General features: G+C 34.6%; 1 protein-coding gene across 3 annotated transcripts; it reads left to right on the forward strand.

The window, feature by feature from the left end:
• The first annotated feature begins 1,466 nt into the window (after positions 1-1,466).
• On the forward strand, positions 1,467-25,981 carry LOC11423253 (TATA-binding protein-associated factor BTAF1). Of its 3 annotated transcripts, XR_003011491.2 has the most exons (30): positions 1,467-1,620; positions 5,548-5,741; positions 5,829-5,923; positions 7,015-7,229; positions 7,627-7,681; positions 8,823-8,904; positions 10,477-10,808; positions 11,678-11,786; positions 11,912-12,524; positions 12,705-12,837; positions 12,973-13,041; positions 14,937-15,148; positions 16,534-16,753; positions 16,853-17,026; positions 18,054-18,479; positions 18,565-18,996; positions 19,183-19,302; positions 19,386-19,865; positions 20,653-21,191; positions 21,669-22,161; positions 22,248-22,316; positions 23,430-23,534; positions 23,613-23,840; positions 23,933-24,196; positions 24,287-24,336; positions 24,543-24,652; positions 24,789-24,871; positions 25,053-25,262; positions 25,444-25,677; positions 25,811-25,981. XR_003011491.2 is itself a non-coding variant. In XM_024782174.2 (29 exons), the coding sequence occupies exons 2-29, from the start codon at positions 5,693-5,695 to the stop codon at positions 25,612-25,614; spliced, it is 6,138 nt and encodes a 2,045-aa protein (XP_024637942.1). In that variant the 5' UTR covers positions 1,467-1,620; positions 5,548-5,692; the 3' UTR covers positions 25,615-25,981. The 3 variants fall into 3 exon arrangements, 2 of the variants coding, with proteins under 2 accessions (XP_024637942.1, XP_039689175.1); XM_024782174.2 differs by having other exon boundaries at positions 25,444-25,981; XM_039833241.1 differs by lacking the exons at positions 1,467-1,620; positions 5,548-5,741; positions 5,829-5,923; positions 8,823-8,904 and having other exon boundaries at positions 7,147-7,229; positions 25,444-25,981.
• Positions 25,982-26,434: the final 453 nt, after the last annotated feature.

Below are 26,434 nucleotides of genomic sequence, written 5' to 3' on the forward strand. Positions count from 1 at the left end.
GGGTTAATTAAGTTTTTGGTCCTATAAATATCTGTAGTTTTGTTTTTAGTCGCTATAAAAATAAATGACACTTTTTAGTTCCTACAAAAATTTTCATTAGTGTTTTTAGTCCCTGTTAAATTAAAATTTGTTTAATTATGCTTAAACTTCTAAATTTTTTAAAGATTTTTCACTAACAAGTTCAGTTCATAACATCGTAAGACACTCTTTTATAAAATCTTTTAGTTTTTTAACATGTAATGAATTAAATATGAATTTTTCTAAAAGCCAAATTTTCAAGATTATATTAATGAAAATTTGGACCTAATAATAAAATTTTGAGCTACTTTTTTGCGGAGGAAATTTGGATAATGTTCTAAATAAGTATGTAAAAAATATGTTGAAAATTTAAAAGTTTAAGCACAATTAAACAAATTTTAATTTTACAAGGACTAAAAGTATGTGTTTGTCCCTCTTAAATTAAAATTTGTTTAATTGTACTTAAACTTTTATATTTTTAAATGATTTTTAACAGACATGTTAAGAACATTATAATAATCTCTTTCATAAAATATTAGAATTTTTTAACATGTAATGAATTAAATATAATTTTTATAAACGTAAAAAATTCAAAATAAACCTAACGAAAATTTGGACTTGAAAATAAAATTTTGAGCTAACTTATTGCGGAGGAACGTTTTATAATGTTTTAAACAAGTATGTAAAAATCCATTAAAAAATTTAAAATTTTAAGCATAATTAAAGAACATTTAATTTAACAGGAATAAAAACACTAACAGAAAATTTTGTAGGGACTAAAAAGTGTGATTTATTTTTATAGGGAGTAAAAACAAAATTGCAGATATTTATAAGGACTAAAAACTTAATTAACCCTTATTATCATTATTTGGGTTAATTAAGTTTTTAGTCTCTATAAATATTCACAGTTTTGTTTTTAATCCCTATAAAATAAAATCACACTTTTTAGTCCCTATAAAGTTTTCTATTAGAATTTTAGTCTCTATAAATTTTTCCATCAGCATTTTTAGTCACTGTAAAAAAAATTCATCAACAATTTTGGTCCCTAAAATGCTTAAGGTAAATGTTAAAGCGACTAAACGGTGCGATTTTATTTTGTAGGGATTAAAAACAAAACTGTGAATATTTATATGGACAAAAAACTTAATCAACCCTTATTATTTGAGAAATGATATTTGTACAACCACTTTGTGACAACTTTATTTTTCATACTCACGTTCTATTCTTACTCTCTCTCTTACTTTTTCTCAAAGAAAAAAAGAAAGGATGTCAAATAGGTTGTACCAAATGGTTGTTCAAATATCATTACTCTTATTATTTTGACTTAGATTTTTGTAAAGAATTTTGACTAAGTTATTATTATTTTTGACGAAATTATTATAGTTTTTTTTTTTGAAATATTATTATATTTCATTTATAAAAGCAAAATTGTAAAAGGAAATAATACACACTTTATTTATTTTCTATCTCTTTCCTTTCGACTAATCCCTAACAATCGACGGAAACGCTCTCAACTCACAACACTCCCGCCGCCTCATTCCCGCCGGCGATTTTCCCTTATCCGCCGCAACAAACTTCTCCGACCAACACCTTCTATCACAGGCTCGTTTCTCATTCTCTTCAATCTCTTCTTCCATTTACCGCATGATCTACTCTTAATTGCCGCATTTTGTTTTCCAATCGCGCAATCGTTTTTCGTTTTCTATTGTCTTGAAATTGATGCATCGATGGTTTGAATTGTGAATTATTTGAGATTATTTTTGTTTTTGCGGTGGAAAATGATGATGAATCAGAATTCAGAAGTTACGATTTGTTTGGTTTTTCATTTTTGCAATTTGTAACGTTTTTAGGTTTTTCTTAGTTATGTAACTGTTTTGTTAATTCTGATTTACTCGTAGTACTGAATTGATCAATTTGCTGCGGTAGAATGCAATGTTCATTTAGTTGTGTAGCTAGCTATGAATCATACTGACACTGGGGACACCGATACTGCGACGTGGACATTCGTAAAAATTTGAAAAATATGAATGAATTGAACGTAATAATTCAGTTTTTACTGTTAAAATGATTTTGTCGTGTCGTTCTATAGTGGTAATAAGTCAGTTTTCACAGTTGATGAATTGAGCATGTGTAGAAAATGTAATGTTCGTTTCATTGTTACACCGATGCTTTGAATTTTGGATTATTTTAAATTATTGCTTTTTTAATGTGGAAAAAAATAATTAATAATGAATCAGAAGTATTGGTTTGTTTGGTTTTTCATTTTTTATTCTTCTTGCAATTTGTGTAGGTTTAGGTTTTTCTTGTTATGTGACTGTTTTTGTTTTTGAAAGATGTTATGTAACTGGTGTTGATTATGTTTTACTCGTATTGGATTGGTGAAGTAGATGCTATAGAATGTAATGTTCGTTTAGTTGGTTTTTGCTGTTGATGAATTTACCATGCGTTCTGAATTACAGATGGATAATTCCTAATCGTTATGGTTATGTTAAACAACTGATTAATTCCGCGAGAAATAGTTTTGAGAAGAATTTGAGCATTTGTTTGTGTGCTGCTATGTCACTGTTAGGCCTGTTTACTTTGTGGAAATATTTTCTATTTTCATTTCATAAATGTGTTTTTTTTTTGCTATTGACCTAGTGGCCAACACACACTCCTGTAAACACACATGTAGGCGAAAATGTGGTGGCCCGGGTTTGAATCCGGGATTCAACATAAAATGTCCTCACAACTCAACCACTAGGCTGTGACAATGGGGACTCTTAAATCATGTGTTCATTTTAACTTCCTTATAAGTAAATGTGAGATTCTTGTAGTGAATCATTGTGGCAGAGAGAAGATGAAATACTAGATAGGGATGTTGCGTTTTTGGAAATAACGAAAACAATTCTTTTAGCATTTTTATTGTTTCCAAGAAATTCTTACAATTGTTCATCCAAGAGACTAGTATTTTCTTGTTAGCAAGTACAATTAACGCAAATTTTAGAAGATGAAAATAGAAAATGTATGCACAAAGTAAAACAGTGCCTAAATTGTTTTTAGAAGAACAATTTGGGCATTTGTTCATGTGCTGCGAAGTCATTGTTATTATTCTATTGTGAGGAATTTTTTGATTCTATAGTAACTGATGAAGAGACAAAGTACATATTATGGTAACATTTAAAACTGAAAGAGTATAGCGAGCCAAAGAAGCTAAATGTTGTAACAAAGCAATCTGGATTATTTGTGTATCATTCATGAAATGTACTCTAAAAATGACCACGTGGAGTGCGCAGGAGAGAAGGCATACATGTTACCTATCCCATTACAAAATCTTGGCGTCTATATTGGTGCTAAAATTAAATCGGTAAAGATGAGTTATGGGTCACTGCTGGAAGGATATTGTTATATAATGGGTCATGCTAACTTGTGCCCTTATATAATATAGGCTGGACCTCCTTGCGATGATGCACGGGTATTGATATGGGGTACAAATATTTTTCCAAAGTCTAACATACAATACATTGATATAGAAAATGAATTTTATACAAACATGACTAAATTGTTTAAATATAGATTTGGGAGGAAAAATGATTTGAATTTCCTTAGTAGAAGACTAGAATTGGTGCTGAACTGCTTTTGGATTAGACTTAGTCACTTGAATGTATAATAATCTTTGCACAAAATGTATCTCCTAATATAGTGATTGGTTATTTAGTTACTCTCTAGAATCTTTTCTAATTTACTACACTGCAAATCAGAAAGAAATCAAGATATATGTACTGAGAAATATAGAAGGGGATATCTACTTATCAGAAACTAGGGTATATTTTACAAAGTAATAGGGAGAGTATCAATATTATCAACAAAAAGGAGCAAGGAATTCATTTATCAGTTAGGGGTGAAGGTGGTACAACACATAGCAAAAAAAAAACCCATGTGTACCATGTTTTCTTAAAACTATTTATTAGTATGTACCCGTGCGTATCAATGAGTACCCAATGCATATGATACGGATGTATATCCGGGACGTGTGCAACTTTAATTTTGTAGTATCCGTACGATTATAGTTGTCCGTCCTGACCTGAAAAATGTGCAGTGTAACCTGAGTCTATGTACATACATACATAAGGATATGCATATAAATTGTAAAATCAGTTGTTAGGTTGTGCAACATATTAAATTATATTTCAGCAGTAATATGGATTCGGCTTTGTTGAGATTAGTTTTGAGTGGCTCTCCTTTCCTTGTTATCTTCATTGATTATAATAAAATTTCCCTATATTTTGCTTGTGGATTTAGTTTAGTTCCATGGTTTGCTATAGGTTGAATCACATTAGATTCTTTATCTTTTTCATCTCCCTAGTTTATGTTTAGCATTTAGACACCTGGCTATCACCGGGATCCTTAAGTATATTTTACATTGAGAGAGTGATATGGAAAAAAAATTAGGATTAATTTATATTTTTAAGATTCAAATTATGGTATCTTTTTGAAGGTCGATTAATTAGGAGTGCTAGTTAGGATTGGGATTATTTTATCTCTCTTATATTTGAATTTGAAGTTTCTTTATCTAGACACGATTCTGCAAGTTGCTATGGTCCCTGGCCTGGGATTGGGCACAAGTCTTGACATGGTAGAAGTTTTCTTTAGACCTATGGTGAAAGTAAGAAGTAGACTCGTCCTTGACAGAGCCCCTCCAAGACTAACACAAATTTTTCTAAATTGATTTCTTATTTCTTTATCCCAATAGTAATCTTCCTTTTTAAAAGTTATAGATAATAATGTAGTGATCCTAATCCTAATTAATCTCTACTAACAGTAAAGATTATGTTATGCAGAATCTTATGTTGATAAAGAAACTTTAAATTCAATTTAGAAGCGATAAAGTAATCCTAATCCTAATTCCTAGTAAAAATTCTAATTGAAATTTTTAAAAGAAAACATACCAACATAGGTGATCCAGTTGGTAAGGATTCAGCTGAGATCCCACAAGGGCCTTGGTTCGAATCCCGCTGTCGATGTGAGGACATCTCTGGCGGGAATTTGTAAGTACTTCTGTCAGTGCTCTGTAAGCCTTGTGACTTTTCCTGGCCTCAGAAAGCTCTGGAACCCAACTTTCCTAAACTTTTACTTGTCAAAATAAAAAAAGGAAAACATAATCCTAATCTTCAAAAATAAAATAATGCTAATTTTATCCATATCTGAAAGTTACTGCCTTTAGAACACCAAATGCGGAAAAGAAATGAGCAACGACTTTCTACAATAAGATACTTATTGGAAGCAAGAGTTGTATGAAATTTTGAGTCATGCATCATTCCATCATATCATTTTTGTTATTCCTATTACGTACCACTCTCAAGTTCGAGTTGTCTTTTTATTAGGAGAGTAGCAAATATATGATTGGTTTTTCCAGCGCATATTGTATAAAGCATGTCTTGGCCTAGGTTTCATAGCAGTGTGTCTGGCTTGACATTACAAAAGTAGTTTATATGTCTTTGATTTATTATATTTAACAATGACTTTTATGTGGATTTTATTTGGATGCAGATTATTGAAAGGCATAGAGGTCTATTTATGCAACTGTATTAGTTGCAAAAAAGTAATTTTAATGTGTTTGTTGGATAGCATATTTGCTAGTTGGTACTTAAGACTATAGGCAAAGTGAGATACAAAGCATTTGGAATGATTTGTTATGGCCCAACAGTCATCCAGGCTTCAGCGCTTGCTTACTCTCTTGGACAGTATCCTCCATATTTTTCTTGTCTTCACATTTACTCAACTTATTATATATTTTTTTCCTTGAGTTTTCTTTAACCAAATCTTTAAAGCTGGCTCAACCCAAGCAACAAGGTTGACTGCAGCTCGGCAGATCGGGGAGATTGCAAAATCGCACCCTCAAGATTTGACTAGTCTTCTTAAGAAGGTATTGATTTTTCCAATGTAATGTAACCTTGCTTTTGTTGCAACATCTTATCATATTTATGCCCTTTCTTCATTTATTCTTATTATATTAATATATATATATATATATATATATATATATATATATATATATATATATATATATATATATATATATTATACTCCCTCTGTCCCAAATTGTAAGCATAAAAACTCAAATCACACTTATTAAGAAAACTAAAACATAAGAATTTGGAGTATAGTTTTTTGTGTTTTTTTTTTTTTTTTGGAATTAGTTTCATGGAAAGATGTAAAAACAATTTTTATTGGCCATTGGTTATGGAGAAACTGGAAGAGATATTGAATGTAATTTGCATTTAATTTCATGAAAATAAGCAAAAAAATCCTTGGAAAAGATGGTTTTTTAAAAAAACAAGATTAAATAGAATAAAAGTTTGTCTTTTTTGCTTACATTTAGGGACAAAGAAAGTGAGTTTTTTTTGCTTACATTTTGGGACGGAGGGAGTATATATACTAAGAGAGAGATATTTCGACATAAAAACCATTTCTCAGCCAGCCTCGACTATTGCAACCTTTTGTAGTTGTTAGTTCTTGACATGGTAATATAGCCGGTTCATCTATGTTGTTAATAGAGCCACAATCGTGAAGTAGAAATGACCTCTATTGCAACGCTTTTTGCTGATCTGCGGTCAGCAGTTGCGATGCTCCCGAATAAATAAATATTAGAATTGCGGCTATCTCGCTACACAGCTATCCTAGTATTGGGGTCGGCCGCTATCCGATATTTACTACATAACTCCTCATTGAAGAAATGAATATTCAAAAACTTAACGATTACCTGCTACTCCTATATTTTGTATAAATGTTCAAAATGAAATTTGACTATCGCTTTAGTGATAAAGGTGTGCTAGAGTTTAGCCACATAATATTTTGATCTCTTAATTAAATATCTTTTTGGCAAAATACTTTGAAATTTATACAACACAAATATTAAATACTAATGGTTGTTATTCTCTCCTTGTTTTGTATATTGATAGTGTGCGGATTATTTGTCACATTGATTTTAAGAACCTGTTTTATTGTGTTGTCCAGGTTTCTCAATATCTGCGAAGTAAAAAATGGGATACAAGAGTTGCAGCTGCTCATGCAATTGGGTCTATTGCCGATAATGTTAAGCACATAAGCTTGAATGAACTTATTGCTTCTGTTGTAACAAAAATGTCTGAGAGTGGGATATCTTGTAGTGTTGATGATCTGTGTGCATGGCCTTATTTACAAGCAAAAATTACAGGAAGCTCATTTAGAAGGTTGTTCAATCAATACAATTGTTGAGTTTTTTTTCTTTCTTTCTCCAAAATAGAAAAAATGACAGAACCAGGAACATAAAAAATTGTCGGTGCGGCAAGGGCTGCCTAATCCTCTTCAGATAAAAATTGTAAATCTCTTGAAACAGCAGGGGGAAGAACACCAAAGAGAAGTATAAACAAAATCATAAGAAAGTTGCAGCTTTATGCTCAATGCTGAGACACCAAAAAGTTGCATAACTTGAACAGTGTCACTAAGTTATAGTTCCGTATTCTCTTACCAAACCTTTATATTGAACCATGAAAGTGTTTCATATTGTTTGTGAATAGTTTTTCCCCTCTTTATTACATTGAACGTAACTTTTGAAATATTTACTTCATGAATTTTATCCCTTGACAGCTTTGATATGAATAAGGTGCTTGAATTTGGAGCTTTATTAGCATCAGGAGGACAGGTAAAATAATACCTCGTTACAATCTCAACCTTATATTTAATGTATTTTTTAAAGTCAAAGTACTCTATACACATACATACCCAATATATTACTAAATATCCCTGATTTGTTGAGCTTGTATTCTTGCATTTCTAAAAGTTACATATTAGTTGTTTTTCTTTATTGGTATATAGTCTTTGTTGTTTGTTTACAAGCTGGAAGAAAAGGAGTTTAAAAAAAAAAAGCTGGAAGAAAAGTATTGTCTGGGACCGAACAACTAAATTCTTTTTGACAAAACGTGGCGATGCATAGGAAATTATGATGTCAAATAATCATACAAGTTGAATAAGATTTTGTTCTACTTTCCATGTCAAAGGTAGAAAGGCTGGATGAACAAAGAAACAGAAAGGAAAAAAAAAATCAAATTATAGAAAACACATTTAGAAGTTGGGGGACTCTAAACTTGGAATGTGGAACAATCCTAATATTCACCTTGTAAAACTGTTATGGTGCTATATCGTGTTCTTCCTCCTAACCATTGACCTAGCTAGACTTGGTTGGCATATTGAATTATATTGATTCATCAGAAAATGGTTGAGCAACAAAGGACAACACACGTTGCACAACACAAAAGAGTTCCACACACTGCACTCACAATTTCCATTAGTGATTATTTTTAACATACTCAGCTGTTGTAGGGCAGGACACTATGGATTAGGACTTTTTTGGGGATAATTGTTTAATTGACAATTAAGTTCTAAATTCTATGAAGTGTTTACAGGCCTTCTAATCTATGCGTAGATTGAACGAGCAAATGTTTTTCCAAGAACTTTCCTCGGGTCCTAGTAAATCTTGAATTTAATCTGCAGTAAACACTATTTTTGTTAGGACAGTAGCTAGTCCTGTTTTAACTGAATTTCAAACTTGCATGGATTTGTATTATAGCTGAATTTGGTATATACTCCATAATGCCAAATTAGGAGTAGATTTGAATCGGGTCAGTTAAAATCGTTTTTACATTGCAATTGTTGTGCAGAAACTGGTTTACGTTCTTCATACTTCGTATAGCGAAAGAGCTATTATGAATTCCTTTTGAAGTTTTCACTTCTTTTTATTGTATGTGCGTTTTTCCATAGACAATTTCTGTCTTGTTCCATTTCAGGAATATGATATTGCAAGTGATAATATAAAGAACCCGAAGGAGCGATTGGTTCGCCAGAAGCAAAATCTTCGACGTCGGTTAGGTTAGTAAGATTAATTCAAGCTATAATATCTTAATGTTGGTGATCGCTCAACATTTATGAGTTCTGTTAGAAAATCGTTGTTGGGTCTAACACAACCTCACAAAACCGGCTTGTGAGGTGAGGATTGCCCCCACTTATTAACAAATGTTCATGCCATATTTTGTCCGATGTGGGACTCTTTAACACACACCCCTCACGACCAGCACTATTGGGCTTGTTGGTTCGTTGACATAAATGGTGTGTGGCCTGATAGCGGAAACCTGATAGTAGGTGACCCAGTGGATCTTGGCGGCTTTGATACCATGTTGAATAAGAATGAAAAGAGAGACTTATGATGAAAACCGTGTGTATGAATAGCACAACGGAAGATTTATTATATAGGAGTTAAGTAGCTTAGAGACTAAGCTATGATATATTTACAGAATGAATATTCAACATAATATTCTATCCTAAGTAACTTAGAGAGTAAGCTAAAATATATTTACAATGTAAATATAATTATTTACTATCTAAATATCAACAGACGACTTAGATGAATGGGCTTAAATAGACGTTGGATAAGATGCCTTTTCGCTAACAAGGACAAAATTGGAGGAGACAACTCGTAAGAGGTTTGTAGACGAAAGAAGTGGAGGAAGCCACTGGTTAAATGGAGAGGAGGCGTGCATCTTGATTGTTTGGGTGCAACAATATCTCAAATTAAATGCGATGAAGGAGGATGAGAAGCTTGACACAATAGTGGTGGATTTGGGGTGTGTCTCTTTATGAACTCATTTAAGGCCTCATCTCTTTTCTATGTGGGACTTGGTTTTCGCAATACACCCCATCTCGCCCAGCGCTAGTGGGCTTGTGCATGGATATAGATGATGGATGACCTTGAATAGTTTTTATATTGGGCCTAACTCATCCTTACCAAACCTGCTTGTAAAGTGAGGGGTGCCTCTCATTATAAACTCCTTTCAGGCCTTATCTTTTTTCTATGTGGACCTTGGGTTTTTCAGAATAGATGGGACCTTAGGTAAGTGAGAGGGAATATAGTGAGCATGAGCAAGGGAGTAGAATAAGCTGGAGTTCAATTAGAATCTGGGAAGTGACTTGGCCTTTGAATTGCCTAGGCTTCACTTGGGCTTTTTCATTTCGCTTTGTAAAACATAAATCGAGGTTTGTCTATCATTGATAACAAGCCTGTATTTTCTTTTAATACAGTGAATTCAGTCTGATGTTCTATGTTCATTTTCTGCTATCGATCAATGCTTTTAGACATGTTCGTTTCTCATTATTTTTGGGGGTGCTTGGTTATAATGTCACATGCATTTTCTTAATAATGTTTGGTAAATTGTATCTCACGTAAGGGCTCATTTGTTTAAAGCTTACTTAAAAAAAATAAAAATTAAAGAATGCTTGAAAAAGTTTGCAACAATGTTAAGAGCTAAAATAAGTAGCTTTTGAAAGAACGTTCCAAAAGAAAATATCTTAGATAATCACTCATTCTCCTTTTTTTTCCAAAACTTATTCTAACTTACCCAAGTCTATGTGTTGCTGATTTCAGAAATCCTTTTACTGTCAATGTAGGTTTGGATGTGTGCGAACAATTTATGGATATCAATGATGTAATAAGAGATGAAGATCTCATGGCATACAAATCAGATTCATATCTCAATGGCATAGATCATAAAGTTTTTACATCTTGTTCTGTACATAACATCCAGAAAATGGTTGCAAATATGGTTCCTAGTGTCAAATCAAAGTGGCCGAGTGCTAGAGAACGGAATCTTTTAAAACGCAAAGCAAAAATTAACTCTAAAGACCAAACAAAGAGCTGGTGCGAGGATGGAACAGAGCCTTCAGGTACTCAAAATTTGACCTCAAAAGGCACATGTCCTGATTCAGGAAATTATAGTAAGGTATTGTTCTATTTTACTTGCTAATTTTATGGTAATTTTTGGCCCTCTCTGGCCATGTCTTTACATGTTTGGTTGCACTCCTATGGTTGGCATTACTCATTGCTGGCAGCAGTTATCTGTTATTATTAATTAATTATTAATATTAGGGAAAATTACACCAACCTCCCCTATGGTTTACTAAAATGACACTGACACCCCCTCTAGTTTTAAAACATACATTAACCTCACTTAAGTTCTCATCAAATACACAAACACCTCCCTTTTTCATTAACACCATTAACTTTCTGTTAACTTCATTTTTTGAGGGAATTTTCCTGGAAAAAAAACTCCATCGTTGAATTTACCATTGATGGTAATCCACTAATATCATCAACCAAATCTAAATTCAAGTAACTGGATCAATAAAAAAAACTTCCCCAGTGGAGTTATATTTTACTCGTATTTGGTTCAAATCTAAATTCAACTACATTTACCGTGCTTTTGCGTTTTTTATTTTATCTCACTATTAATTTAAGAATCTCTGTTAAGTATTGATGAAAATTTCTAATAGAAAAAAAGTTAACGGAAAGTAGATGGTGCTAATAGAAAATGGAGGTGTTTGTTTCTTTAAGGGAGGTTAGTGTAAGTTTTAAAATTAGAGGGGGTGTCAGTGTCATTTTAGTAAATCTTAGGGGAGGTGTGTGTAATTTTCCCTTAATATTATCAATTTGCTTGGCATGTCCTTGTGAGCAATAATTCAAGTTTCAATCTGTTGTCTGTCTTTGGAAATGCTATCTCGACCTTAAGATTATTTGCAATGCAAATTTATTCAGCTTCCATCTGCAATCAGAAGTTATAATTCAGAATTATTTCATTGGAATTTTATATAGGCATCCGAACAAGTTAATCACGAGGAAGATGGGTTTGAGCATGATGGAGATGGACAATGGCCTTTCAGTACTTTTGTTGAGCAACTTATTATTGATATGTTTGATCCTGGTACACGTTTTATCCTTATTGTCACATTTTATACAATTTGAAGAAGAATGTGGGATATATAATTAGATTGGAGTTTTACATTCACCTTATGATCTTTGTATGATTATTTTAAATGCCATTGCTAGTTTGGGAGGTTCGGCATGGTAGCGTGATGGCATTGAGGGAGATTTTAACACACCAAGGTGCTTCAGCTGGAGTGTTTAAACAGGAATCACGCTTGGGTGGGACATCGTTTGTGGAGTTAGAAGACAAAAATATATCAAATACGTTGAAGAGAGAGAGGGACATTGATTTAAATATGCAAGTTTCAGCAGATGAGTCTGTCTTGAACTTGAAGAGACCAAAACTTGAAGACGTATCATCGACAACTTCTATGGATAGTGTGATGACTTGCAGCAATGATGGTGATATTGAAAACAGCATTAGTTCTGAAATCCAGGGATGCAATTTACCTCTGGATTATGAGAATGGGAAATTTGACGGTAGTTCTGTTGATATGAATCTGAAAACTCACTCTGACGGTTTACATGATGCATGCAAGGACTCTGCTAATATTACAGAGCAGAAGGGTTATTCTGATGACAAAATGATTACTGGAAACCCTAATGTGCTGAGAAATCTTCCTCAGAATTGTGAGCTGATGAATTTGGTTAAAGTGGCTAGAAGTTCCTGGCTTCGAAACTGTGAATTTCTTCACGACTGTGTCATACGCTTTTTGTGTGTATTGTCACTTGACCGGTATGATATTTTGTTCTGTATGTCTTCTAATAAATGAACTAGATTTTGCTGAACTTTGGTGCAACTGATTGGCAATTTTCTTTCGTCTGTTCTTACGAATTATTGTCAGTGTGATGCCATGACGCTGTCTTTCTGTCTGCCAGTATTATTTTTTGATAATTTTTGGTTATTTTATTTCAGCTTTGGAGATTATGTATCTGATCAGGTTGTTGCTCCAGTGCGTGAAACTTGTGCACAGGCATTAGGTGCTGCATTTAAGTATATGCATGCTGCACTAGTAAATGAAACATTGAACATATTGTTGAAAATGCAGGTAAGCATCATTTAATTGTGCAATTTCTCTATACGTGCGAGCATTGCTTTGGGTTTTCCTTTTGGGATTTGGTTCGAGTTCTCTGACGTAGATTAGTTTTTAATCTTTATGCTTTTTCTGTTGCCTTATGTTCAGTGTAGTCCAGAATGGGAGATTCGTCATGGCAGTCTTCTGGGTATCAAATATTTGGTTGCTGTGCGACAGGTGCATATTTATTTGCTGCCAATTCTGTTATATAGGTTTTACAATATGTATGATGGTTGAGGTATATAGTTACTTATGTGTATTCCTTTTAGCCTTTGTTTTGTGTAAGATAATTTAGTCACCTGCATCCAGACATTGGCTATAAAAAATGTGGTACAGGTCTCATATGAAGTGTTAGATTCCAATATGTACAGTAGTTATTTTTTATAGGCCTTAGTTATTTCTAGGAAATTAATGTGAAGTATTAGATTTTTATATGCACAGAATTTTTTTTATGAGCAATTGTTGTGGCTCTTTCTTTTTGAGTAGTTGTACTATTTTTGTTTCCCATGCTTTTCAATTATTGTCAAAAGATATTCTTTGAATAGAAACAAAGTGCAAAACTATAATAAGAGGTACCTCTCTAACTGCACGAAAATTAACAGAATTAATAATTAACTGAAACTGACTACAGTCACTTTTGTATGATTTTTGATTCAGAGAGAATCTAAAAAATCATTGTATTGATTGGTGATGAAATGAAGTCTTGTTACAAGACATCAGCATAAAATCTATATTCTTAGACTGAGGCAACATTAAAAATCTGAAAACAGAAAAGCTCTCTAAGCTAATCAGCATGCGGCAGCTGTACTGCTGTAACAAACTAAACCAGCTATGTAGGAAAAAATCTTGTTCAGTAGATGATAAGTGATTGAACTGTATTCTCAACTCGCTAGCCACAAGCTCAAGGTGGGTGACAGAGGGAAGCTCAGTCACTTTGAGCATGTACCATAAAAGACTTAATCTGTTAAAAGGCAAAGGCTTGGTTAGTAGATCTGCTATCTTTTCTTGACCAAGTTTGTAATGCACCATGAATTTCTTGCCAAGGACTTCTTTCACGCACAAACAATATGCCAAGTTCCATGTGCTTGGTGCGAGCATGTAGCACTGAATTATGGGCGAGTGCCTCTGCACTCTGATCGTCAGAGGAAGCAAAACTGGAACCCACAGTTCACTACTGAAGTCTGAATCCACAACAATTCTGCAATAACCTGTGCCAAGCTTCTGTATTTGGCTTCAGCACTATAGCGGGCAACAACAGTTTTGTTGCGAGACCACCAGAAAATTAGGTTTGGACCAAAGAAACTGGAACTGGTTGCTCCATAGGTAGAACATCAATCGGAAGAATCAGCAGCCCAGTTGGCATCACAACAGGCCTCGAGAGTAAGCTTCTTCTAAGCAGGCAAGGAAAAATGGAGACGCATTTCATGATATAGACGTTGAAATATCTTAATATCCTCTCTCCGGCGACCCAAAGTGGCTTAAGCGGATTGGACATGATTTGGCAAATTTTGTTGATAGAGAAGCCAAGTTGAGGTCTGGTGATGGTGGTACACTACCACAACAACAAAAATCATTATTTTGATTGATGATGAAATGAATTATTGTTTCCATCATATCGACAGCACTACAAACTTCTTTTTTTGATAAGATACAACACTACAAACTCAACAGAAAAGCTCTGCAAGCCAACCAGCATGCGACTGCTGTAACAAACTGAACTATCAAGAAACTAACTAGGTAGGAAAAGATCCTGTACAATATCCACATGATAAGAGAACTGTATTCTCACACCGTTAACCTAACAGAAGCTCCAGGTACATGTGCGTAATGGGAAAAGACTAACTACTCTACTAAGGAGGCGTTTTAAGGCCATCTTAACTCTTCCTTCTCGTAGTTGCTACTGTGTAGTTCAATAGAGTTTATTTCAATCCTCATCCCATTAAAACTATATTTGATGATTTGGTGAAGTATATATTTTTTTCTTCAAAAAATTATAGATCAGTATAATGAAATCTAATGGCATTCACACGATTCTTTTTTCTTTACTTCTAACACATCTTTTACGGACACAGGAGATGCTTTCCGATTTGCTTGGACGTGTTCTTCCTGCTTGTAAATCTGGCTTGGAGGACCCAGATGATGATGTCCGAGCTGTTGCCGCTGATGCTTTAATACCAGCTGCAGCAGCAATTGTTGCTTTGCAGGGTCAAACTTTGCATTCAATTGTGATGCTGTTGTGGGATATATTGCTTGACTTGGATGATTTAAGTCCATCCACTAGCAGGTATTTTACTGGCTAAAATTTTGGGGAATTTACAGCCTTTAGTTACGTTTATTAGGCCCTTCTTTAGGTTGTAATAACTAAATGACAAACAATATATTTGTCTGCTCATTTTTCTGGGCTCCATGTTGACGAGTCATGCTTTCATACCTTATTTTATTTCTTGTATAATGTTGGTTAATGAGAAGCCAAATTTTTAGTGATAGCTATTTGGACATAATAAAATGAATTTTTTTTAACAGCAAAAAATGATATAGTATGTTAATGATGAAATGACGTACAAAAGGTACTGCCTCCGAAAGAATAGAATCAATACAAGTGGTACTCAACCCACCACACAAAAACAAAAGGATCACCCACAAAATCACAACTAACTAAGGCTACCTAACAATAATAAAATGAAATTGATAAAATTTTAGCATTGTGCTTAGGCACTCAATTTATTGTGGACATGTTCTAAACAAATTATATTTAATTTTGTTTTCATATTATACTTCATGATCGTCCTTCTTGTTAAAGCCTAGTGGTTATATAGAGGGCATATCATATGAGAATGCCTATCTTATATGAGAATGATGAGAATAAATCTCAACTGTTAGATTTAAATAGATGGTTGAGATTAAAAATCACATTTAATTAATTACTATGTCTCACTGTAGTCTATCCAGTGATTCCAAACACCTCGGTTTTAACATATCCCTGCAACCACCGTTTACCACCATCCATTAACGTTGACAGTGATCTTGAAACCAAAAACAAAGCTTAAGAATTCCCAGCGACAGACATAAGTGGTAATTGGCACCCAATTTGCTTTATATTATTTTTTTATTGACCTAAATTGGCTATATTAGACATAAGATGATTTAAGTCTTATGAGATTTACTATCAATGGACCCAAATCTCAATTAGGTCTTGTCAACGTTGAAAAGACCCAAATCTTCATCGTTCTGATACCGGAATAACCCAAATCTCAATTTTTCGACTGTCACAAAAAGATGACATAGACATGTTGAAACTAAATGGAAACACAAGATGAGGAGGAACATGATATCAGGTCCTCAATCGCGAAACAACCGCCGGAGGAACAAGAAGAAGCAGCGATGCCGACGATGAAGCGTTGGCCGGTTTTAGGAGACGGGCTTCGTTGTTTAGAATTCCATGGGTTCTTTAGATAGGTGATAGACTACAGTGAGACATGGTAATTAATTAAATGTGATTTTTAATCTCAACCATCTATTTAAATCTAACAGCTGAGATATGTTCTCATCATTCTCATATAAGATAGGCATTCTCATATGATATGCCCTCTATATATATATATATAGTTATATAGTTATAATAATTCATGATGTATTAGTCAAATTTACAAGTCATTTATTTGTTTGCAGTGTAATGAATCTGCTTGCAGAAATCTATTCCCATCAAGAGATGGTCCCAAAAATGTATAAAGTTTTTAAAATGGGCGACAAGGAAATAGAAAATGGTGCTGGTGGTTGTGGAGATGATGGAGAAGAACATCCTTTTGTACTTTCAACTTTGGCACCACGTTTGTGGCCCTTTATGAGGCACAGCATCACATCTGTCCGTTATTCAGCAATACGAACTCTGGTAATAATAATATTCCTTGTAACATAGTTATAATATAGTTTCTTTCTCACAAGATGTGGTATACTGTGGAATGGCTTACTCAATTTTTTTCATTTTCAGGAAAGGCTGCTTGAAGCTGGATATAAGAGAAGCATGTCTGAGCCATCCCCTGCGTCTTTTTGGCCCTCTTCTATATTTGGAGATACCCTTAGAATTGTTTTTCAGAATTTACTATTGGAAACGAATGAGGATATTTTGCAATGTTCTGAGAGAGTTTGGAGTCTCCTTGTTCAGGTATACTGGATTTCAGTGAAACTGATTCTGTATTGAGAGTTGAAAATGATTGTTAAACTTCTGACTTTGTTACAATTCTGTATTTATAGACTAAATATTAATTCTAACTAACCCTGTCAGTTATCTAACTGATCTTTACACCCAGAATAATGAAAGAGTACAACTAGAAGTACTCGAGAAATGGTATATATTAATGGTAGTTATCAAAGCAGTGGTATTCGTGAAATGGCGGTGCGTGGAGGGAATACGTCGGAAACGTCCAGCAGTGGTGCTTGCCCGTACAGTGGCTTCTGTCCACATACTTTTCAGTCGCTGTAGGTTTTACAGCGAGACAAACCTTTGGGTGAGCGAGCTTTTCAGCTTGATATTGGGCTACGGTGAATAGGCACAGAGAACGTGAATTGTAATGAGTGACAAGAACAAATAGGCACATATGATCTCAAAAGGCTGCAAAGACGCAGCAAAGGAACAAGAATCCGCAATGAAGGGGGGATAAACAAAGGAAACTGGACAGACTACAACTGGTGTTTATGTTGAAGCAAGACCCTGAAACCGGAGCTTGTGATAACATGTAGAATTGAAGAATAATTTTCTGAATATTATTTCAAAAGCATAATAATAGATAGTACAATCACTAAACTGTTTATAGACTGTTATACCCAAAGGGCCTGGTTAGTGGGCCTAATACAATATGTACAAATAATTACAAAATATAAGATCGTATTCACAACAAAACATGATAAAAATTATCGTCAATGGCATCAACAACCAAGTTGTAGGTGTTCTTCGTATGTATAAAACAAAATCAAAATTGTGGTCATCCATATGCACTATCCCACTGTAACCTTTTTGAGGTCAGCCGCTACACACTGCTGTACTGTATTGATTACTGTGGTTTGTAATGAATTGTTTTTTCCCTTTGGTGTTATTAATGTATATTTAAAAAAAAAAACGTTTTGGTCTTTCTCTTGCATTCTTGATTGTTTTTGTTTCTCATATAATTAGTTTTCTGCTTAATTGATGGCAGTGTTCTGTCGTGGACCTGGAGAATGCTGCAAGCTCTTACATGACTTCCTGGATAGAACTTGCATCTACACCTTTTGGTTCTGCATTAGATGCCTCAAAGATGTTTTGGCCTGTTGCCTTTCCTCGAAAAAGTCAATTTAGAGCAGCAGCTAAAATGAGAGCTGTGAAGATTGAAAATGAATATGGCGGAGATCTTGGCCTTGAATCTATGAAATCAACTATTCCACAAGATAGAAATGGAGATGTTCCTTTGAATTCCATTAAGATAGTTGTTGGTGCTGAGGTCGACATATCAGTAACTCGTACCCGGGTAGTTACAGCAACTGCTTTGGGAACTTTTGCCTCTAAGCTTCCAGAGGGTTCTTTGAAGTATGTAATTGATCCACTATGGAGTTCATTAACCTCTCTGTCTGGTGTCCAGCGCCAGGTATGAATTTCTGACTTGCATATGATTATCATGTAGCCAGATGATTTTCTACCCTTTACAGTCTTTAATATTTTAGTGTATTTAGGTTGCATCTTTGGTACTTATTTCTTGGTTCAAGGAGAATAGGACCAGGAGTTTGTCTGAAAACCTCAATGTTATTCCTGCTTGCCTCAAAGATTGGTTGCTGGACTTGTTAGCATGTTCTGACTCTGCATTCCCAACAAAAGGTTCACTTCTTCCTTATGCGGAGCTTTCAAGAACTTATTCAAAGATGCGAAGTGAGGCTGCTCAATTGCTAAATGCAGTCAAGTCTTCTGGTATGTTTAGCGAGCTATTGACAACAACCAATATTGAGTTGGATAACTTGAGTGTAGATGATGCCATTGGTTTTGCATCAAAAATTCCAGCAGTGTGTAATGATAGTACTGCAAACGAATCTATAAAGAACACTATGGATGATATTGAATCGTCAAAACAGAGGCTCTTGACAACTTCTGGTTATTTGAAATGTGTTCAGGTATGTCTCGAACAATAATATAATTGTTGTTGTTATCACCATCATCATCAGTATTTTGTTATCATTTTTATTCTTATTCTTATTATTTAAAATTTCTTGAACTGGTACGGTATTATTTGCTTTTTACATCATTTATGTGTTTTAACTTATCCCCAATAGATTTCCTGACATGTTTGTTTCTTGCAGAATAATTTACATGTTACGGTTACATCTGCAGTTGCAGCTGCAGTTGTGTGGATGTCTGAGTTTCCTACACGACTCAATCCCATCATTTTGCCTTTAATGGCTTCAATCAGACGAGAGCAGGTGCTACATATATTCTAACTGTATGTTTTATGCATAGTATATGCATGTATAATTTACTGATAAATACCTATCTTATCTTTCAGGAGGAAATACTGCAAATTAAGTCAGCTGAGGCTCTCGCTGAGCTAATATATCACTGTGTTTCACGTAGACCTTGCCCCAATGATAAATTAATTAGGAATATATGTGGTTTGACTTGCATGGATCCTTCTGAGACCCCTCAAGCTAAATCCATTTGTTCCATCGAGAGTATTGATGACCAAGGTCTTCTGTCTTTCAGAACTCCGGTGAATAAACAAAAGTCAAAGGTACATGTGCTGACTGGTGAGGATCGATCAAAGGTGGAGGGATTTATTAGTAGACGTGGATCTGAGCAATCATTAAGGCTTCTGTGTGAGAAGTTTGGTGTTTTGCTATTTGATAAACTTCCTAAGCTGTGGGATTGTCTTACCGAGGTTCTTAAGCCAAGTTCCTCTGAATCTCTACTTGCTGCTAATGAAGAGGAAGATACTGTAGCAATTGAGTCTGTTAGTGATCCTCAGACCTTGATTAACAATATTCAGGTTGGTGCCATCAATTTCTTCCCATGAATCTGGCTTATTATATATACAAGACTTTTGCATCATTAGCTGTGAATTGCTATGGAGTTGAACCGATACATTATTACATGGAATGAACTCAACTTCTGAGGATTTTCCTGATTTAGCTGAAAGTTTGGTTGTTGGTTTATTTTATATTTTTGATGCAGAAAAGAGTACTGGAAAATAAAACTCAACTTCGGATTTTCCCAATTTGTTATGGATTTTTTTTTTTTTTTTTTCTGTTTAAACTACAGTGCATATCAATAGTTTCAAGTTTGGTATGTTGAAATTGGGGGCCTAACTCATCCTTACAAAACCGGCTTGTAAGGTGAGGATTGCCTCCTCTTTATAAACTCTTCTCAAGAGTCTTGTCTATCCGATGTGGGACTTGGGTTTTTCCCAATACACCCCCCCTCACGCCCAACACTCTTTGGGCTTGGTGTGTGAATAGGTTTAGGCAGTCCTTGAATTCGACAAGCTCTGATACCATGTTGAAATTGGGGGCCTAACTCATCCTTACAAAACCGGCTTGTAAGGTGAGGATTGCCTCCTCTTTATAAACTCTTCTCAAGAGTCTTGTCTATCCGATGTGGGACTTGGGTTTTTCCCAATATGGTAGATATGTATTCTTTAGTTATATATCTTAGCTTGATGACATTTTTATATTATCTTTTTTAGTAATTATTCTTCAGATTTATCTACATGCATTTGAGCCAGGCTTACTGATTTCAAAATGTATTGTTTAATATGCATTGTTGTTTTCTTATAGGTTGTGCGGTCTATTGCCCCCTTGTTAAATGAGGAGCTGAAGCCAAAACTTTTGACACTTCTCCCATCTGTTTTTAAATGTGTTAAGCATTCACATGTCGCTGTTAGACTAGCTGCTTCACGCTGCATCACCTCCATGGCCCAGTCAATGATTGTGAAAGTTATGGGAGCCGTGGTTGAAAATGCTATCCCTATGTTGGAAGATGCATCATCAGTTCATGCTCGGCAAGGAGCAGGCATGTTGATTAGCTTTCTTGTTCAGGGGCTTGGTGTAGAGTTGGTCCCATACGCTCCTCTGCTGGTGGTTCCCCTTCTACGATGCATGAGTGATTGTGATCAGTCTGTCAGACAGAGTGTTACCCATAGCTTTGCTGCTCTTGTACCTTTACTTCCTTTAGCACGTGGTGTTCCACAACCAATTGGATTAGGGGAAGGTGTATCTAGAAATGCAGAAGATTTACATTTTCTGGAGCAGCTACTTGACAACTCTCATATTGAAGATTACAAGTTGTGCACTGAATTGAAAGTAACATTGAGAAGGTAAATTGGACTGTGGTTTAGGTTTTCCAGTGTGTGAGTTTTTTTTTTTCTTTTCTTTTTCTTGAGGGAGTTTGTCTTTTCCATTTTGATATTTATAAGTATATGACACCTCTGCTTGTCTAGTACTAGGTTTAATGGAATGTTGCGTGTTGGTTTAATGATTAAAACTTGATTTAATGATGTAATCAGTTTTAAATCTTCTCACAGTTCCAGCTGGTGTTTCCATCAAATTTCTTTGTGAAGTGTTCACAACGAAGATAATACATCTCCAATGATGCTAAATTCTTGAATTTTCAAGCTTGGTCTTCTATGTTCAATACTTTGATCGTATTTTGACCTCATCTGCGATGAACCACCCCTTCTTTTATTTTTCTTATATTTACTTGATATGTGGCTTGTGTTGTTAGTGATGTTTATGGGCATTATTAGATTTGCTATAAATTTTTAACCTTTTGTATTTCATTTTGATCATTCTAGGTATCAACAGGAAGGCATAAATTGGTTAGCTTTTCTGAAACGTTTCAAACTTCATGGAATTTTATGTGATGACATGGGGCTTGGTAAGACACTTCAAGCATCAGCAATTGTGGCCTCTGAAATAGTTGAGCGTCGAACTCAAATCGGAAATGAGGATCTTCTGCCATCTTTAATTATTTGCCCGTCAACACTAGTTGGGCACTGGGCCTTTGAGATAGAAAAGTTTATTGATGTTTCAGTCATATCTAGTCTTCAGTATGTTGGTTCTGCTCAGGATCGAATGCTTCTTCGAGATAGTTTTTGCAAGCATAATGTAATTATAACATCATATGATGTTGTCCGGAAAGATATTGATTATTTGGGACAGCTGCCATGGAATTACTGCATTTTAGATGAAGGACATATAATAAAAAATGCCAAGTCTAAAGTTACTCTTGCTGTAAAGCAGTTGAAAGCCCAACACCGCTTGATATTGAGTGGGACACCAATACAGGTATGTGATGGCTGATGAGTATATATACTCATTAAAAGAAAAACATATCACCATTAATCTGATTAACGCGTCACCATCTCTTGCAGAATAACATAATGGACTTGTGGTCCCTTTTTGATTTTTTGATGCCTGGATTTCTCGGAACAGATAGACAGGTAACTTTTTGCTGCCCATCATCGTAATAGACATTGTTACCTTAATTTAACTGCAACTGATATTGGTATTTGCTATGATTTGGAAAAATTATAGATTTGACATGTTATAAGGTCTTAAAATCTGAGACTGAATTCTGATTAATTTTTGTTCAAGATATTGAAATGGTTAACCAAATAAAGTTTGTGAAGATTCTTGATTTGCACTTAATTTTGAAAACATTTTTCTGCTTAAGGTTCTCTTTCACAATCTCTGTTTTGTATATTGGGAAGGCAGGGATTCCATGCAGACATCATTTTGTTCGTTTTTGTATTATCACGAATGTGATGTAGTGAATGGGTCATAATCATAAATCCTCAAAAGTATAGTTTCTCTTGTGCTGTCCAATTGTCTCTGATGGGGATGGAATGGAGTGGTTACATCAGTTGGTTTACTAATTCTACACGTCTCAGCTCAAAAAAAGTGTGAAATTTGATTGATTTAAAATGTCAATTCTCGCATGTAATGTAACTAGTTCTAGGTAGAATAATTTTTTTCAAATAATGTTCATATCTTTAATTGCTGAGATAAATAAATTTGAATAATTATGCTGCTACATTGTATGGCTTTAAACAATTTGACAAAATTCGGATAACACCCATCTATCTAATATTCAATAACAACTCATTCGCACAAAAGTATGGCTGTCTGGTATTTTCTTAATTTGCATTGTTTTACCTACCAAAGCCAAATTAGTGCAACTGCTTGCTGAAGTACGGAATTGAAACCATCAAGCTTTCCTTTTTTTCCTATGAAACGTTTGGTTGTATGCAATGATTAGATTTTTTGCAACGGTGTTTTTATTTGCTTTTTCATCCCACAGAAACACATTCCCACCAGCAAAACAGAGTTGTGCATACATTCAAATATGTAAAATGTATTACAAAACTGTTGTTCAAATGTGCTAATTTTCCTCATGGTAATGTGCTTTTGTGGCTAGTGTCTGTTTCTTCTAGTCTTAGCCATCGATGTAATACTTCGCTAACGAGAATACTTACATGCCAATTGCCAATACATTTTGGCAGTTTATTAATGGTTGTCCCAATTGGCATTAATTCTTTGTGGGCTTTTACCAGTTCCAAAGCACATATGGAAAACCACTTTTAGCTTCAAGAGATCCAAAGTGCTCTGCTAAGGATGCCGAAGCTGGAGCACTTGCTATGGAAGCATTGCATAAGCAGGTAATTTTCTCTTTCCCATTACTGCACTGCAAAATTGATGTGTTTTATCTTCTAACTGGATGTACTTTTGTTCTCTAGGTCATGCCTTTCCTCCTTCGGAGGACGAAGGATGAAGTCTTGTCCGATCTGCCAGAGAAAATAATTCAAGACAGATACTGTGATTTGAGCACTGTACAACTTAAACTTTACGAACAGTTTTCTGGTTCTCGTGCAAAACAAGAGGTGTCATCTATTGTAACAACAAATGAGTCAGCTGCAGGAGAAGGAAGTGGCAGTTCTACTAAAGCGTCTTCACATGTTTTCCAGGCAATGTTATTTATATTTTTACCAGTAAATTATGTTCCATCAACCTGTTTTTTGACTCGTTTTTTAAGCATAAAACCCATTCCGTTTTTCAGGCACTCCAATACTTGCTAAAACTCTGTAGTCATCCGTTGCTTGTACTTGGTGGGAAGATTCCAGATTCACTCTCTACCATCCTTTTGGAACTGTTTCCTGCTGGTTCTGATGTCATTTCAGAACTTCACAAACTCCATCACTCTCCAAAACTAGTTGCTCTTCATGAGATTCTCGAAGAGTGTGGAATTGGAGTTGATGCTTCAAGTACTGAGAATGCTGTTGGCATTGGGCAGCATAGGGTCTTGATATTTGCTCAACATAAGGTAATATTTACCCCTTTCCTTGGGGCTAATTTCTTCCGAAGACTAATGAACAGTTCACTGATTCATCATTTAAAAATTGTTTGCGTGTAGGCGTTCTTGGATATAATTGAAAAAGATTTGTTTCAGACTCACATGAAAAGGTACAATCCTGGATCCCGATAGTTTTACTAAATTAGTTGTTTAAATTTGCATGCTTGTTCATATTATATAAAAGGTTTTGTTGAAAGGTCGTTTGTATACTGAACAGATGCCACATGCTTTTGCATGGAATTATGATTCTTGAAATTGGTTGACTTTTTTCCATTTGATAATGACAACCTTCATTATTTTCCTTTTCATGGTACAGTGTCACATATTTGCGGCTGGATGGATCAGTTGAGACCGAGAAGCGATTTGAAATTGTAAAAGCTTTCAATTCAGATCCTACCATTGATGTCTTATTGCTTACGACTCATGGTAAAAAAAACAAATCTCCTCCTTCGATCTACAACGAATCTCCTCTTTCGATCTACCTGTTTATTTATTGACAAATTCATGTCTTATAATTTTAGCTTATATTTTATGAAAATTATATGAAGTTCTCTATTTGTAGTGGGCGGGCTTGGTTTGAACCTGACATCTGCAGATACCCTTGTTTTTGTGGAGCATGACTGGAATCCTATGCGTGATCTTCAGGTAATTTGTGATCCATTCAATGCTTTCTGCTTTTTTTTCCAGCCTGGTTTTGACTTTTGATGGTGAATGGAAATGCTGCCTTCTTGCATGGCCTCTTACCATCTTCAATGCCCAGCACTCTCGTCTTGCCTTTTAGGGAATAAGTGTCTTAATTTCTTTTGTTTATACTAATAACATGCAGGCTATGGATAGAGCGCACAGGTTAGGTCAGAAAAAAGTAGTTAATGTTCACCGTCTGATAATGCGTGGTACTCTGGAAGAGAAAGTTATGAGTCTACAACGGTTTAAAGTGTCAGTGGCTAATGCTGTCATTAATGCGGAAAATGCTAGTTTGAAAACAATGAATACAGATCAGTTGCTTGATTTATTTGCATCAGCAGAAATCCCCAAGGTACTACTACTTGTTTATGTCTAGTATAACCACTTTATATGCAGAGTAATATTACATGAATAAATATGTTTGGGGGATTAGTTACCTGAATGAAGTTTAACTGAGATATTTAATTGGGTGAATGTTAACCACCCTGGTTTGTTTTTCTTTTCTAATGTTTTTGGCATGATAATTTGTATAGGGGTCTTCTGTTGCGAAGAGTTCAGAGGACAACAGTGATGGAGACCCTAAATTATTAGGCAGTGGAAAGGGAATGAAAGCAATACTTGGAGGATTGGAGGATCTATGGGACCAATCACAGTATACAGAGGAGTACAATTTGAGTCAATTTTTGGCGAAGCTTAATGGTTAATTTTCCAGATTCATTTCAGTCAGAGTGTACATATACATTCCCAATACTACAAATTTTGACATTGTAACATCTCAATTTTTTTCTCCCATACCCTTTTCCTCATATTTTGTCGTTACTTTTTTATTACCCCAATGGTGGCATTTGCTTGTGTCCTGTTTCCATACAGGCAAGTAAATCAGTGTCTGTATTTTTACAGGACATTGAGGAGAGTGAGGTTTGAGTAACCGGTGGAAGCCCTTGGTGGTCATATATAGAGAAATGAGCTTAGTGAAGGCTTGAGGATGGAGTAACATTTATTCTTTGTTTTTTGGATTTTGTATATAATTTATACATTCAGGTCTAATTATAGTTATAGTTTATTCTAACATGAAAACCTTACTTTTTGTTTGCTATGTTATTTGCAAAGCAACAAAAATCAATATGCAAGACCTAAAAAAAACCTGCTTAATCTGGATGTTTTCTGATTAGCAAAAGGACTCAGAATTTTTTGTTCCTTTGGTGTTTTAATTAACACATTTTAAAAACAAAAATCATATTTTTAACGAGGGAACTTGACCCACAAAAAATAACGAGTTGTGCAGTGCAGCCTTCTCTGCTCTCCCAAAAACAAAAAAATAAAAATAAAAAATGAGGACTCTGATTTGGGATTTAAATTACTAAACATGAGCAAACATAAAGTAATTGTCTTTTCTTATACGTTTGCATCCAAAAATTCTTTGACCGAAATGACTTTTTTTTTTTCCTTCCCATTTGTACCTTTCCGTCACTTTTATAAACTATACTGAGTTTTTGTTTATAACAGCCACTAAAGGGTGTATAT

The sequence above is a fragment of the Medicago truncatula genome, chromosome 4 (assembly GCF_003473485.1).
Source record: "Medicago truncatula cultivar Jemalong A17 chromosome 4, MtrunA17r5.0-ANR, whole genome shotgun sequence".
Taxonomy (NCBI): Eukaryota; Viridiplantae; Streptophyta; class Magnoliopsida; order Fabales; family Fabaceae; genus Medicago; species Medicago truncatula.